At 53.6% G+C, this 15,792-nt stretch overlaps 1 protein-coding gene across 13 annotated transcripts in view; it reads left to right on the top strand.

The window, feature by feature from the left end:
* The window catches only part of SYT2 (synaptotagmin 2), a 128,929-nt gene that overhangs the window by 106,463 nt on the left and 6,674 nt on the right, over window positions 1-15,792 (top strand). For 10 of the 13 annotated variants that reach the window (XM_075910218.1, XM_075910221.1, XM_075910211.1 and 7 more), the window contains 4 exons: window positions 10,790-10,987; window positions 11,625-11,657; window positions 12,045-12,214; window positions 15,508-15,633. In XM_075910218.1, coding sequence (XP_075766333.1) covers window positions 10,807-10,987; window positions 11,625-11,657; window positions 12,045-12,214; window positions 15,508-15,633 — 510 coding nt within the window. In that variant the 5' untranslated portion in view covers window positions 10,790-10,806. The remainder of the gene's footprint in view (window positions 1-10,789; window positions 10,988-11,624; window positions 11,658-12,044; window positions 12,215-15,507; window positions 15,634-15,792) is intronic. The other 3 variants (XM_075910222.1, XM_075910223.1, XM_075910224.1) reach the window with 3 other exon arrangements.

Below are 15,792 nucleotides of genomic sequence, written 5' to 3'. Positions count from 1 at the left end.
CTTCCAAAGTTCATAGTCGCCTGCCGCGTTGCATTGGGAGCTCGTGTTCAGGTCCTTAGCCACCATAAAGCCCAAACTTTTTTGAGAGTCACTGCTTCCCAGGTGGGGTCCTCCCTCCTGTAAATATGGCCTGCGTTCTTTGCTCCTTGATGTATACATTTACATTTGTCCACTTGCACCCGGTTTCCCAAGTGACTCTGAATCAGTGTCTGTCGTCTTGGCTATTTGCCACACTGCCAACCTGTGTCTTTCGCAAGCGCTCTCAGCCTGGATAAAATGTTAAATAGCACAAGGCCACGGTCTGATCCCTGTGAACCCAGCTGGAAACACGCCCCCTTCCTGACACCTGGTGTACTGTAGCGTTTTGAGACCTGACACCTAGCCAGTTTGTAATCCACTTACTGTTATTCATTTTGTGGTGGTCTAGTATTTTAATCAAAATGTCACGCAGGACAAAGTCAAAGGCCTTACAGAATCTAAATATATTACAATCGGCATTGCCTTTATTGCTCAGACTTGTAATCTCATAAAAAAATGCCTGTCAGGTTAGTGTGACAGGATCTGTTTTCCACAAACACACGTTGATTGGCATTAATTACATTACCCCCTTTTAATTCTTTATTAATCAGGTCTTGTATCAACCATTCCATTACCTTGCTTGTGATCGATGGCAGACTGGCAGGCCCGTAATTACCTGGATCGCCCTGTTTACCCTGTCTAAATATTGGCACAACATTCACTTTCTTCCAGTCTTCCGGGTCTCCCCCGAGCTTAGCGAGACTGGAAACCAGCACTAAGCACCTCGTGGGTTGGGATCCTGCTATCCCCCAAGCCTCTTGGCCTGTTTGCCTCAAACTTACCAGTAAATTTCTACCCAGGGTCCATGTCTGTAAGTGATTCTAGGCAGATTGGCTTCGCTTTGGCAGAGTCGGCAGGTGGTCGGAACCATTTGTGTTCACTGAGTTGGCTGCAGCCTTACGGGGAAATGGGTGTCTCTCTGGAATGTGTATTTAAGGATGACTGTCCAATGCTGTAACAAATAAGAGACTGGCTTTGGCAGGACACCAGAAAGGGCTCGCGTTCATGCTTCATTACGTTAATTATGTTGTTTCTAAAATTTCCGTAGCAGATGGGCAAAAACCATATTTGTCAGCTATTTAATTAAGAAAAAAAAGTACAGCCAGTGGGAACCACCATCTCCCTGTTTCTCTTACCTGTGGCCTGGTCTGCAAAGAACATTTTAGTTGACTTAGCCGTGTCACTCAGGGATGGGAATTTTTCACATCCCTGAGTGGATGTAGTTGAGCTGAGCTAAGCCCTGGGGTAGGCTCCATTAGCTCAGTGGAAGAATTCTTCTAGCCTCAAATGGGGAGGGTTAGCTACAGCAAAGGACAACTTAGGATTAGGGGCTGGAGCACATGACCTACGAGGAGAGACTGAGGGATTTGGGTGTTATTAGTTTACAGAAGAGAAGAGTGAGGGGGGATTTGATAGCAGCCTTCAGCTACCTGAAGGGAGGTTCCAAAGAGGATGGAGAGAGGCTGTTCTCAGTAGTGACAGATGCAGAACAAGGAGCAATGGTCTCGAGTTGCAGTGGGAGAGGTCTAGGTTGGATATTAGGAAAAACTATTTCCCTAGGCGGGTGGGGAAGCGCTGGGAGGGGTTCCTTAGGGAGGGGATGGAATCTCCATCCCTAGAGGTTAAAGTCCCGGCTTGACAAAGCCCTGGCTGGGTTGATTGAGTTAGGGTTGGTCCTGTTTCGAGCTGGGGGTTGGACTCCATACCTCCTAAGGTCTCTTTCAATCCTATGATTCTAAAACCCCTGTCGTCACTATAGCAAGTGTCTACACTACTGCAGTTGTGCTGCTATAGCATCTGTAGCGTAGACAAACCCTGAGACTTGGTTCCCTTCAGTACAGGTGAACAAGAATCCTAATAGGACAAGGAGAGAACTGTAATTAATTGAAGGGGATATTTCATTTCCATCTGAAATTATTGTACCTGCTGTGGTTAGAGGTGACTCCAGAGCGGACTAAAATGGAAAGTGATTAGGAGAAAAGCCTTATTTTTCCACATTGCTTTTCTTGTGCATTTGACAGCGCTTTCTGTAGAGGAGTCAGTTTCACTCTCTTGTGAGAAGGGTGCGCCCTTGTAGGAGCTCTGCTAGGGGACTGTGTATGACGGGTTGGGTCACAGAGATCTTGGGACACTTGCCAGATGGGCTGATGAAATGCATCCTAGAATACTCAAGGAGCTGATGAGGAGGTATTTGAGCCTTTAGCTATGCTCTCTGAAAAATCATGGAAGACAGGAGAGATTCCAGAAGTCTGGAAAAGGGCAAATACAGTGCCCATCTATAAAAAGAGAAATAAGAACAACCAGACCCATCAGTTTAACTTCTGTGCCAGGGAAGGTAATGGAGCAAGTAATTAAGGAATTCATCTGCAAACATCTGGAAGATAATCAGGTGATAGGTAACAGCCAGCATGGATTTGTAAAGAACAAATCATGTCAAGCCAATCTGACAGCTTTCTTTGATAGGATATCAAGCCCTGAGGACAAGGGAGAAGCGGTGGACATGGTATACCTAGACTTTAGTAAGGCATTTTCTATAGTATTGCATGACCTTCTTATCAATAAATTAGGCAAATACAACTTAGATGGGGTTACTATAAGGTGGGTGCATAACTGGCTGGATAACCGTACTCAGAGAGTAGTTTTAACGGTTCATAGTCATATGAAGGGCATAACAAGTGGGGTTCCACAGGAGTCTGTGTTGGGACCAGTTCTGTTCAATATCTTCATCAATGATTTAGATATTGGCATAGAGAGGAAGCTTATTAAGTTTGCAGAAGATACCAAGCTGGGAGGGGTTGCAACTGCTTTGGAGGATGGGTCAAAATTCAAAGTGATCTGGACAAACTGGAGAAATGGCCTGAGGTCAATAGGATGAAGTTGAATAAGGACAAATGCAAAGTGCTCCACTTAGGAAGGAACAATCAGTCTCACACATACAGAACGGGAAGCGACAGTCTAGGAAGGAGTATGGCAGAAAGGGATCTAGGGGTCAGAGTGGGACCACAAGCTAAATATGAGTCAACAGTGTGACACTATTGCAAAAAAACCAAACATGATTCTGGGATGCTCACAACACTCCTGTGAATGCAAGAGAAGTCATTCTTCTGCTCTATTCTGTGCTGATTAGCTGGAGTATCGTGTCCAGGTCTGGGCACCACATTGCAAGAAAGATGTGGAGAAACTGGAGAAGGTCCAGAGAAGAGCAACAAAAATGATGAAAGTTCTAGAGAACGTGACCTATGAGGGAAGACTGAAAGAACTGGGCTTGTTTAGTTTGGAAAAAAGGAGATTAAGAGGGGACACGATAGTGGTTTTCAGGTCTTTAAAAGGGAATCACAGGGAGGAGGAGGGAAAATTGTTCTCCTTGGACTCTGAGGATAGAACAAGAAGCAACGGGCTTAAAGTGCAGCAAGGGAGGTTTAGGTTGGACATTAGGAAAAACTTCCTGCCTGTCAGGGTGGTTAAACACTGGAATAATTTGCCCAGGGAGGTTGTGGAATCTCCACCACTGGAGATATTTAAGAGCAGGTTAGACAGACATCTATCAGGGATGGTCTAGATGGCCCTGCCGTGAGGGCAGGGGACTGGACTCGATGACCTCTTGAAGTCCCTTCCAGATCTAGTGTTCTATGATCATACCACTGAGCCTGCCTACCTGCCCTCTGGGCCAGAAGCTCTGGTCTCCTCCAGCAAAGGCGCAGAGTTGGAGTAACAGCCTACAGCAGAGAAACACAGACACTGAGATCAGCTTAGCTGAGAGGAATGTGGAAGTGCCTATTGAGTAGTGACTAGTAAATTAATTGTTAGTTAAAATCCCTAGGTTACAGGAAAAACAAGACTGTTCACTGATCATTATTTTGATCACCGAGTCATTAAGTTCCTTAAGTACACGACTAGGTTGATGGAAGAATTCTGTCTGTCTATAGTGGCCCCGTTTGCCTTTACAGATGTTTGGTCATTGCTGGTGTCACAAGTCACAGTCCTATCTGCATGTTGCAGCTTTTTTGATGATTATAAAAGCCAACGCTGGACAGCTTTTATCAGATTGGGTAAGTCTAAACTACATGGCTCCGTCGACGGAGCCATGTAGATTAGTCAGGATGGCAAAGGGAAATGAAGCCACGATTTAAATAGTCGTGGCTTCATTTAAATCAAAATGGCCGCCGTGCTGTGCCGATCAGCTGATTGTCGGCTCAGCGCGGCAGTCTAGATGGGGATCAGCCGACCCCAGAACCCTTCGGATGGAGCCATGTAGTTTAGACACACCCATTAAGTGCAGCAAAAGGTGTTTTCCTGTTGACCGTGGCTAACTGCTAATTTTTTACTCAGTTTTTTTTTTAAACTGTAGAGTGTTACTGTTTACCATGTTCTGTGATTCCTAGCTCCAGATTGGATCATCAACTTGAATGAGATTTCGTTTAGGCTTTCCAAGTCTGCGACTCTCTACCAAAGCATTTTAGATATCTCTTGCTTTGAAACCTCAGTTTTGGGCATCCTCTCTGTCTCTGACCTTCCTTTAACTCACCGTATAGGATGGCTTTAGGAGTTTTCCATCTTGCATCTTATGCCCTGACCTAACTTGTAGACTCGTGTCCTCCTTAGCACTTCTTTGTTGATGATGTCAGAAGTTCTATGGTGCTTGTAATAATATAGACATACCCTGAAACTGACGGGCAGGAGAGTGGGTTTAAAGCCGGCAGGGAGGAGACAGGAATGTTTGGTGATGATACATGCAAAAGATCCTGCTATCAGAGAGGAAGAGCACTCCTTGTACAGTTGGATTTGCAAAGCTATCTAGGGGATTTAATTGTGTATGAACCTAATCCCACAGGCAGTGTTGAAAACCTCAGCCATGTTTTGTAAAGGAAGGGTTTTAAAATTATGGCTCTGAAAGTTGAAGTATTCTAATTGCAGCCTGGAACATACTAACCCTTCTATGTCCTACAGCTGCCAGCTTCACCTTGAATGGTCTCTTGCCTTGTGTAGTAACTCCTTATGCTTCCTGGTCCTCTGTTCCACCGCGTAGTTAGCTGTGACGCTCTGAGTCATTTCGGTATAGCACGAAAGTGTCTCTTACCAACAGAAGTCGGTCCAGTAACAGCTTCGATCTCACCTGCCTTGTTGCTCTCACACCCAAGGATCAGCACAGTTGTAACAACACTGCAAACAGGATTTTTACTAGCCAGTTTCAAAAAACCCTTCAAGTTGGCTGCCTTTGTAAGATAAGACTTGGTTTTCTTTCTGCCGATCTTTAGATTCTGAATTGTTCAGGGCAAGACTGTCTCCGTGTATGTGAAACAAAATACAGGACTATAGCACTTTAAAGACTAACAAGATGGTTTATTAGGTGATGAGCTTTCGTGGGTCAGACCCGCTTCCTCAGATCAAATAGTGGAAGAAAATAGTGTATGTGCACTGTCTAATGCAGTTGGGCACCGATCCCAGTGGGGGAGTTTGCGTGTTAGTGTGATAGAAATAATGAATAATAAAATAGGGAAAGCTTTGTGTGTGAGAAACAGCAACTGAGCGAAGTCTCCGTGCACTGTTCATGTTCAGGGATAAACCGTTCATGAACATTCGTTACATTTTGGTGGAGAAAAGCAACCCGGATTTGCATTGCATCTTACCGCAGCCGTTACTGTCTCGGTCAGTTCTGTCAGCTGCCTTCAGCTCCTGCAGAAATGCTCCTTCCCAATGCGGAGCACATTGCGTTTTGCAGTGTGGCTTTGCAAGGCACTGCGGGAAATGCTTTACTAAAGCTGCAGCCCACTCAGCCTGTTTCTGTAATTTGTTTACAGAAAGGTCGACCGTGTCATAGTTTGCTTGTTTGCAGATCTGTGCCGTTTATTGCTCAGTTTTCAGAAGCCCTCTTGGGGGGTTCTCATTGTTTCCTCATTGATTTGCTGGCAGCGGAGCTAATTATACCAAGCAGGAATTGCCAGGATCGACTTGCTTTGCTTTTTTGAAAACCAGTGACATGTTTTCACAACTTCCATATTCAGTTCTCTGGGACATTAGAACACATATAGACAATAATTCGTTAAATCCATGGCGATGAACGAATTCCATTCAAACAGGATAATCTGGGTGCTGATTTGGGTACATTCATTGATTCCATGTACTCGCGTCAGGCTAGTCCCGTTTTACTGGTGTGAGAGGGGGATGGAGGAGGAGAAGTTTTAATAATTTTTTACTGATATACCAGTCCAATGCCTAGTGTTGTGCTATTCTAATTATCCTGGTTAAAGCCGCAGCGCTTTCTGGTCTAGGCAGACCCTTAGATCTGTACAAGCTCTTCATTATTTCCTGTTCCTCCAAACTTTTAATCTTTGCCCATCAGAGGCAGATTTGGGAAAAGCCAGTTCATTAGCTCAGCAGTTTTTAAATCACCAGTTTCATCTCCTTCCTCCGTTATTAATGCTGCCGCTTTTCTCCCCCAGCCGGCATATCTAAGAGCCCTTCTCATCCTTGTTAACGCCTGTCACCCTACTTCCCTCTGCTTTCTAGCTGCTCTTATCTTTTCCTAGCACGCCTGTAACTCAGCATTTCCTCTCCCGTGTCCTTGCCATTGGGGCCATTTTGAGCAAAGTTGCCTTTTCCCGCTCTGACCCTAGAAGAGTCCTTTCAGGGCCTGGCTTGTTCTCGGAAGAATAAAAGGGGGGATCGGTTGTAGGCTGACCCAGGTAATTACATAACCGCCTGTCTGCCTTTCTGGGGACCAGCGGGGGCTTTACTGTTTTCAGTGCCGGGGTCTGATGTCACAGTCCTGCTCCCAACTGTGCAGCTTCTTGGGAAGTAAATGCGAGCACATGCATGTAGGGGAGCAGAGCTCGTGCACCCTAGAACTAGACTCGCAAGCAGGTTTCTGAGGGTTCCCCGATTACTGTACTGTGGCAGGCAAAGCAGGAAGCGTGGCCCAGGAGCCTGGAATGACATAGGAAGCCATTGGTTCTGTTCCCAGCTCCTGTATGACCTTGGGCAGACAGAGCTGGCTGCTTTGCCTAAGCCAGGCACCACGGAGAGGGCTGCACTGATCCGCCTGAGGAAAGGTGCCCAGGGCTGGGCCCAGCGTGAGCATTAGGGCAGCGGCAGGGCTGACAGGGAGAGCTGATAGAGGGGTGCATGCAGTGACGTGCCTGGGGAACCCACCGTGGCAGATCCATGGAGAACCGCACTCCGGGGTGTGGGCTGTTGTCCTGACTGCCGGACTGGGCCTGTGGGCAGGCCCCAGGACTGAAAGGGGGTGGGCCCTGGGAGCGTATGCATAGTAGGGGAGCAGGGCGGATCCAGGATGGGTGCCACTCCCCTGGAGGTGGTCTCAAGCCCCCACCCCTGGGCTAGTCTGGTGTCCTTCAGCTGGGCAGTTGCTTCCCACTGGCAGGGCAGCAACTCCTGTGATGGAGTCGTTGCACCTTCAAGCCAGGAATGGCCAGGCTATAACCCAGGGGTGGGCAAATACCAGCCCATGGGCCAGGTCTGGTCCCCCTGGGTTAGTCCCTGGCAGGCCCCCGTGTTATATTTACCTTTGCCTCTGCAGCTACGGGCGATCGCAGCACCCATTGGCTGCGGATCGCCGTTCCCAGCCAATAGGAGCTGCGGGAATCGGTGTCCCAGTCTGCTTCCATTGGCCAGGTAAATATAATGATAGCGGCCACCCTAGGGCCAAGCACAGTGTCATACAAGCATCAGCCGCAGGGAGTGCTGGAGACATGCCCATGTGTCCCTGGGTGTCACCATCTGGGCAGACAAGTCGACTATCCTAGTTAAGGACTAGTCGACTACCCGATAGTTGACTAGTCGTCTCCCCCCCTCGCTGCCTCTATCAGCTAGAGGCAGGAAGGGGAGAAGAGGGGGTACTTCAAAGCGGCAGCGCCACATGGAGCCCGGGATCAGCTGTGCAGCGCTGCCCCTTAGAAACGCCACGGTGTTTCAAAGCGGCAGCACCACATGGAGCCCGGGATCAGCTGTGCAGCCCTGCCCCTTAGAAACGCCGCGGTGTTTCAAAGGGGCAGCACCGCCCTATCGACTCATCAAATAGTCGATGCAAAAATGCATCGACTATTCGATGAGTGAATTACACGATACTTAACATCCTTACAGAGCAGAGGCTGGACAAGAAGCAATGGGCTCAAACTGCAGCGAGGAAGGTTTAGTTTGGACATTAGGAAAAGCTTCCTGTCAGGGTGGAACACTGGAATAAGTTGCCCAGGCAGGTTGTGGAATCTCCATCACTGGGGATATTTAAGAGCAGGCTGGACAGACCTTGTCAGGGGTGGTCTAGCCAGTGCTGGGTCCTGCCGTGGGCAGGGGATGCCTCTCGAGGTCCCTTCTGGTTCTAGTGCTCTAGGATTCTGCTGCACGTAGCGACACGTTATGGCCAGACTTGAATTGCCAGGCTCCTCCGTCTCCCGGGCTCCACGAGCAAAGAGTTTGAAGCGGAGATGAGATCTGTGTCCTTCAAATGCTCTAGCAGAGCCTGCTGCACTGGGCTGTAACTGAGGAAAAAATAGTTAAGAGCACAGACTCCCCGGGCGCCGTGGAGAGCGTGTTCACCCAACCGCTGCAGCACGCGGTGCAGCCGGGAAACCGGAGCTGCGGGTTTCTTAGGAACGACTGTCTCCAGTTCTCCACCCACGGCGCTCACAGCAGGAGAGAAAAGGAAAAGACCGACACCCACGTGGGAAGGGCTGGGGCCTTTTCCGTGAAAGTGTGCGATGCACAGTGGGGGGGGGTGCGTGTGCGTGTGCGTGCGAGAGACTCCAGCCTGCTCTGCCACTGACTTGGGAAACCATTTAGGCCAGAATTTCTCAACGAGAGGCCCAGGGTGAGGCGCCAGCCTCCCTCGCGGGGACCTAGCTGGGGGGGCTGGTTCCCCGAGGTGCGGAGCACCCTCAGCTCCCTGGGGAATACATGGGACGACAGTAGCACAGCGCGAGGGTCACTGAACCATTCCTTTCAGCTGCAGCCCTGGGCGCAGCCTGTGCCGTGGTGGGTAAAGTCGCTCCCCCCGTCAGGCCGGCCACCCTCACTGGCTACAGCTGGGCCCATCCGCAGAGCCGAGGGGGTGGGCCACACACCTGTGTTCGCTCACACGATTCCTAGTGGGATTCCAGCTTGTCTGTCTAGCCCCCCCCTTCTGTCTGCTTCTCATCAGTCCTGAGAGCAGCACTGCAGCTACCCAGCTCGCTTCCGGCCTCCCACTGGATTTGCTGGGTGGCTGAGCTCCGGCCGGGCTCCAGCTGCGGGACCCAGAGCTTGCTGCACTTTGCAGTTCTCGCGCCCATTGTACAGGGGGGGAAAATCAAGGAGGGTCTCAGCTGAAGCTCCTTCTGAGCATGCTGAGGAAGGGGTTGCTGAGGCCGGTGGCTTCCATCCACCAGTGTTGTCTTCAAGTCGTCATTGTCAAGTCCAAGTCACTACAGTTCGAGTCTCAAGTCCCTAAAGTCACTTTCGAGTCACGTCCCAAGTCGAGTCTCAAGTCTTAATTTAAAAAATGTCGAGTCACTTTTGTACAAGCCATCGATATCGGCCTTTTCGGACAATTTTTTCACCAAGTTGATTTAACTAAATTAGCGACTAAAGTCACAAACAATGAACCAGAGTCGAGTCTCGAGTCGAGTCACCTCAGCGACTTAGGTCGGACTCGAGTTCAAGTCGTGGGACTCGTGTCAACAACTCTGCCATTTGCTGTAGGGTTTGTATCTCTGCTGACCCTCTAAGCGGCGCACACTAGCACGCTGACTGGTTGGTGCTCCGGCGTGGGACGATGAGAAGCGGGGGGGGGGGGGAGGGGGGGAGCCCTGCCTGTTTAAAACGTGGTTTGAGACCTTTGGCTGGAAGACTGGGTGTTAGTGGCACCTGCACATGCCAGATGGGTCACTGCTGGGATTTCCAGCCGGGTGCACATGGGAGCTGAGGGCCGGGCTGGCTGGGAGTGTTTGCAAACAGGCTTGAGAAGTGGCTGGCCATGGCCTCCGGCCCGTACACTCGCTGCAGCCCCGCAGAGATGGGGCTCGGCTATAACGGCGACAAGGGGGCAGGGCCGCCGCTGCGGGGGGCAGAGGGCCCGTGAGTCGGAGGCAGAAATGAAAAAGCAGCCCAGGAGCTCTGGCCGAGCTGTGACCCCACTAGGGGTCAGTGGGGGGAAGAGAACCCAGGGCTATGTCTACACGCGTGGCTTCTTACACCAGAAATATGCAAATGAGGCTAAGTGTGGAATATCACCGAGCCTCATTTGCATCCCTAATGAGCCACCATTTTTGCAGAAGAGGCTCTCGCGCCAGGAGCTGTCTACACTGCCCCTTCTTGCGCAACAAAAACCCACTTGCGCAACGCCGTTCTTCCCGAAAAGTAGCAAGGCAGTGTAGACGGCTCCTTCTGGCGCACATGCCTCTTCTGCCAAAATGGCGGCTCATTAGGTATGCAAATGAGGCTCAGCGATATTCCACGCTTAGCCTCATTTGTATATTTCTGGCGCAAGAACCCGCGCGTGTAGACATAGCCCCGGCGTCCCGGCTCCCCCTCGCTCTGGTGGACTGTCCCCGCGGTCGGGAGAAGCCGGTGGGCCTCTTTACTGGAGCAGTCCAAAGATGCGGCCAAGCTTTCAGGCTGGGGAAGAACTGGGTGCGGCCATCACCCCGCCGGGCGTCTCCCAGAGCAGCGGGGCAGGCTGGGCCTGGAATGGAACCGACAACACTCCTGTGTCTTTCAGGGAGCCTCTAACCAACCATGATGGGCATCGGCTTCAAGAAAAACCCGGAGCCCGTGGTGGCTCCGGAGCCTGTCAGCACCGCCATGCCGGTGGGCCCCGTGGAGAACGTGACCAACACCACCAGCCTGACGGACAGCAAGGAGGACATATTCGCCAAGCTGAAGGCCAAGTTCATGAACGAGCTGAACAAGATTCCCTGTGAGTAGCCGGGGACCGGTCCCCGCTGCACAAACAGCCCAGGCAGCGCTGGCGAGGGGATGGGCCTGCGTCTGCCAGCCCAGCGCAGCTAGAGCCAGCCGGGCCGCCCCAGTCCCAGGCACCCCATTACCCGTCACTGAAGCCCCATGGAGGAGCCAGAGGGGAGTTGCCACGGGGGAGCCAGTGGGGAGGTACCAGGGTGTGAGGGGAGCGGGGGAGCAGGGAATAGTGGGGAGTGACCATGGAGGGACTGGGAGGAGGTAAGAGGGGAGGCACTAGGCAGTGATGTGGGGAGGGGAAGTTAGTGGGGAGTGATGGGGGTAGTTAGTGGGGAGTTACCAGGCAGTGACGGGGGGAAGTTAGTGGGGAGTGGTGGCGGGGAAGGGAGTTAGGGGGGAGTCACTAGGCAGTGATGTGGCGGGAGGGAGTTAGGGGGGAGTCACTAGGCAGTAACGGGGGGCGGAGGGGGCGGGGGGTTAGTGGGGTGTTTCTAGGTGACCAGCCTGGTTTTTGTGTGTGTGGATTTGCTAGTTGCCAGAAAACCACTTTAACCTGCCAGGTTTTTTGCATAGTCTAGAGGTTTGCATGGGCGTCCCGAGCCCCTGGGCTAGCTAATGTTAACAGTTTCTGTGTCCAGCGAATGAGGTGGCAGCGTTCCCCCTCTCACTGTGTAAGTAAGACCCTGCTGCCCTGGATCCTATCTCTGCGCTCTCTCTCTCTCTCGCTACTGCCTCAAGGGCGCTGCTGTGGGGGAGAGCTGGGGTTGCAGCAGGCTTGCCTGGCGAGGGCTGTGCTCTTCTGGCATTCCAAAGGGGGCAGGGGGAGGAAGAGGAGTCCTGGGCAGTGGGCCGGGGAGGGGGTGAGTGGGTGATTCCGTATCCCACGGCGTGTTGGCCCCGGGCGAATGGCAGAGCTCCCGCCCGGCTATGCCCTGCGGAGCACAGGAGAGGGGTGTGCCCTGTGTCCGGGGGCATGGCCGTGGGGTGCTGGCCCCTGGGGCGGGGTGTGTGGCTGCGGCGCCAGGGTGACCATGGGGCTGGCTTTGTTTTGCACACAGTGCCCCCCTGGGCCCTGATTGCCATCGCTGTGGTAGCCGGCCTGCTCGTCCTCACCTGCTGCTTCTGCATCTGCAAGAAGTGCTGCTGCAAGAAGAAGAAGAACAAGAAGGAGAAGGGCAAGGGGATGAAGAACGCCATGAACATGAAGGACATGAAATCGGGGAACCAGGTAACGCCCCCGGGAAAGCCTCAGCTGGGCCCCCCGCTCAGTGTGTCAGCGCCTGCTGGGGATCGTGGCAGGGGACAGGCCGACAGGCCTGTGCTCGTACAGCCGGGCCGGCGCAATGCAGCTCCACAGACACAAGGTCAGGGCCCCAGCTCAGCGGTCACCGAGAGCAGGGTGTGAACCCCAGGCCCCTCTGCGCCTGTAAAGCACGAGCCAGAGCCAAAGTAGCGAGGGCATCAACCCAGGGCAGGAGCACATCAGGACCACCAGGAGACACAGCTCCCTGGCTGCCCCAGGCTGGGTGACACGCCCGGAAGGCACGTGGGAGAGGCTTATCCAGCATGAGGAGTGAGTGGCAGACACTGGGTGGGGGGCGCTGGTTTTGCCAAGGAGGCATAGGGCTCCCCGCTACATGGCCGGGGCTGGCTTTTCTAACTAGAAATGGGCCTGAGATGCAGAGTTTGGATCTAGGGGTTTTAACCTCCCTTGTGAAAAGCAGGGTTTCAGAGGGAGGGCGCCCTGTGCCACACAACTAGATCCCACCTGCAACCCTACGAATACGCTAGCTGCGAAACATGCCAGCAGGTGGCAGTGCCTGCCCGGATCTGCCGTGGCACAGCTGTTTACAGAGATGTCTCGTAACACAACTTTAAATCTAGACCCATCCCTCCTAACATCACTGGTTTCCCCAAACCTGGAGGGCACACAGGAGCTGGCTAAGGAAAAACTGGAGCTTCCAAGGGCTCTCTGCTCCTCACAGAAGGAAGCTTGAGCAGCAGAGTTCACAGCAGAGTTAAGGAATCAAAATGCTTCTGTTCTTCATCACTTGACACAACAGTTCGATCTAGTCCCCCACAGGGCCGCTGTTTGCATCTAAGCTTGGAGGGTCTGACTAGTATAAAGCAGCAGATTCCTTCCTCCAAACCGCCATTCATAAATTTCAGGCCATTGAAATATTTCGTTCTCCCGGTTTCCTCCCATTTCCTCGTTGCTTTTAGTCATTTCTCACGTTTTAGGGATCAGACTCTTCGGGGAGATGTTGAGATGAGCAGAGTCCTTAAAAGTCAAAGTTCAGGATCAGTGATCACCCAACAGCCTGATCAAACTCTGCAAGGCACTTGAGTATACACAGCGGGGCAGGGCATAGCACAAAACCGGCGTGTCTCAGGGGATCTGGGTGGAAAAGGCAGCGAGGGAAGCATTTCTTGGGGCATTTTAGTGCTTCAGATACCAATCATAGGTGCTGAGCAGAAGAGCACCGTGAGAAGTGTGTGGGGGCTGAAAAGTTCATAGATTGCAATGTAGTCCAGGTTTGCAACACATGAGGGCCAGGTTTGGTTCTAGGCACGGGCAAAAGCTCAAAGAGGGTCTTAATTGTTCTCCACCTCGCTTCCTCAGTCCTTCCTGGAGAACATCTGTGGCTAAATTAAGAGGAACACCAGAGACTCACCTGGCACCCCATAAAGGCGGCCACCAGAAAGCGTTAGTAGGACACCTGCTGGCCAGAGCTGTAGCAAACCCACTCCCTGGCCCCTGCTGCCTTTTCTGCACTGTCACTCATGAAAAGGGGCCCTGTGAGTGTTCACCAGAACCCAGGAGTATCTGCAGCGGCGCAATCTCAGGTGCAAAATCAATTGGTGTAGACACAGTTTCCTAAGTGTCACGCTTGTAAGCCCACGCCAGGGTGCTCGGCCCAGGTCATGTGCCTGTAAGAGGGTGAGGGCTCGTGTGTCTCGGGCACGTTTGGGTGATGTTAATTATCCGTGCGGTGGTTGTCTCTCTAACCAACGGCCTTTTCCTCCTCCTCTATATTCTCCTTGGCCTTCCCCTGCGGGTGTGGGCTCCCTGTCGTCTGTCTAACCGGGATGGCAACTCATGGTATGTGGCCAAGTGAATGTCGCTTCTTAATCAGCCATGCAAAGGAAGGGGTGGACTTGTCCAATGGTCCACTTAGCTCCAAAGTTTATGTGCGGGCCAAGTGCATGTTCTGCCGGAGCTGGGGCACTGATACATCCTGGGAAACTCTACTTTCTGCAAAACAGGGGTTGCAAGTTGTGTCTAGACCTGGGAGGCGAGAGAACTCCCCAGCTGAGCTGTGCCTGTGGTTCCCGTCTGGCAGATCATGGCCACATGGTTCCTAGCTGCCTCTTGCCTCGATGTATTAAGGTGTCGCAGGGCCAGAGCCTGGCGTTCAGGTTCCTGCTCCAGCGCAGATCTTGGGCGAGTCACTGAGCCGGTGTACGGCCCGTGGTCCTAAAGACCCCAGTTCTTCCCCCCAAGAGCCAGAGCCCCTTTCCCCTTCCTGGTCCATCTGCAGGGAGGCCATGACCCTCCTCTGAGTACCGTCCCGGAGCTGTTCCGCCCAAAGAGAACAGAGCCAACCCCTGCAGGCCCTCCTGCCCTCCGCTCTGCGGTCCTGCCCTAGCAGGAGAGTGGGAGACTGGTCTGCCCCTCCCTGGAGACCGTGGGGAAGCGTCCGGCTCAGGCGCAGCCTGACTCTGCTAACAAAAAATCTGTGGCCAAGAGCGCCTGCGAGCGTGCCCGTCCCCAGGAGGAGCTCCCCGGGGGCCTGGTGTGTGTCTGGCCAGGACCACCCAGCTTCGCCTGTCCCTGCTTTCCAGGCAGTGCTGCCAGCTGCAGCAGATCTGTTACTTGCTAGGGCTGCATGGCCACCCGGGCCCTTTGGCTGCCGGAGCTCGCGTGCGCTAAGGCTCCGGTTCCACCTTAGAGCAGGGGGTTGCTGGCCCTCCAGTCCAGCCCCCTCTGGGTCAGCACCACCTGGGCAGGACTGTTGGGCTGCCAGCACTGGGCTGGGCTGGGCGGCTGGGGGAGAGAGGGGCGGGGGCAGGCGGCCGGGGGGAGTAGAGGGGCGGGTGGCTGGAGGGGAATAGGGATGGGTGCAGGCAGCCGGGGGGGAGAGATGGGCGGGTGTGGGCAGCCGGGGGGGAGAAGGGTGGGTGGCTGAGGGGAAAGGGGTGAGTGTGGGCAGCTGGGGGTGGGGAGAAGGGTGGGTGGCCGGGCAGGGGAGAGGGGTGGGTGCAGGCGGCCGGGGGAGAGAGGGGAGGGTGCGGGTGGCTGGGTGGGGAAGAGGGTGGGCGACCAGGGGGAGAGAGAAGCGGGTGCGGGCGGCCGGGGAGAGGGGCAGGTGCGGGCGGCTGGGGTGAGGGAGAGGGGCAGGTGCAGGCGGCTGGGCAGGGAGAGGGGCGGGTGCGAGCGGCCGGGGTGAGGGAGAGGGGTGGCCGGCCGGCAGCACGCGAAGCCTCGCGGTGAGCAGGCAGGCTCCGTGTCCCCCGCAGAACAAACAGGACGATGACGACGCGGAGATGGGCCTGACGGAGGGAGAAGGGGAGGAGGAGGAGAAGGAGCCCGAGAACCTGGGCAAGCTGCAGTTCTCGCTGGACTACGATTTCCAGGCTAACCAGGTGCTGTGGGCAGGAGAGAGCCGGAGGGGAAGGCCGGGGCGAGGGGCAGGGAGGGGAGCGCGCTGCGCGAAGGACACTGTGGCTGAGGAGCCTCTGAGAGGTGCGAAGGGCAGCGATGGGGGGAGGGAAGTTGCCGTCCCCGCTAGGACTGCCCAACAT

Source organism: Pelodiscus sinensis, chromosome 27 (genome assembly GCF_049634645.1).
Source record: "Pelodiscus sinensis isolate JC-2024 chromosome 27, ASM4963464v1, whole genome shotgun sequence".
NCBI lineage: Eukaryota > Metazoa > Chordata > Testudines > Trionychidae > Pelodiscus > Pelodiscus sinensis.
Note: the sequence above shows the minus strand (reverse complement) of the source record. Positions and strands in the feature narration are given on the sequence as shown.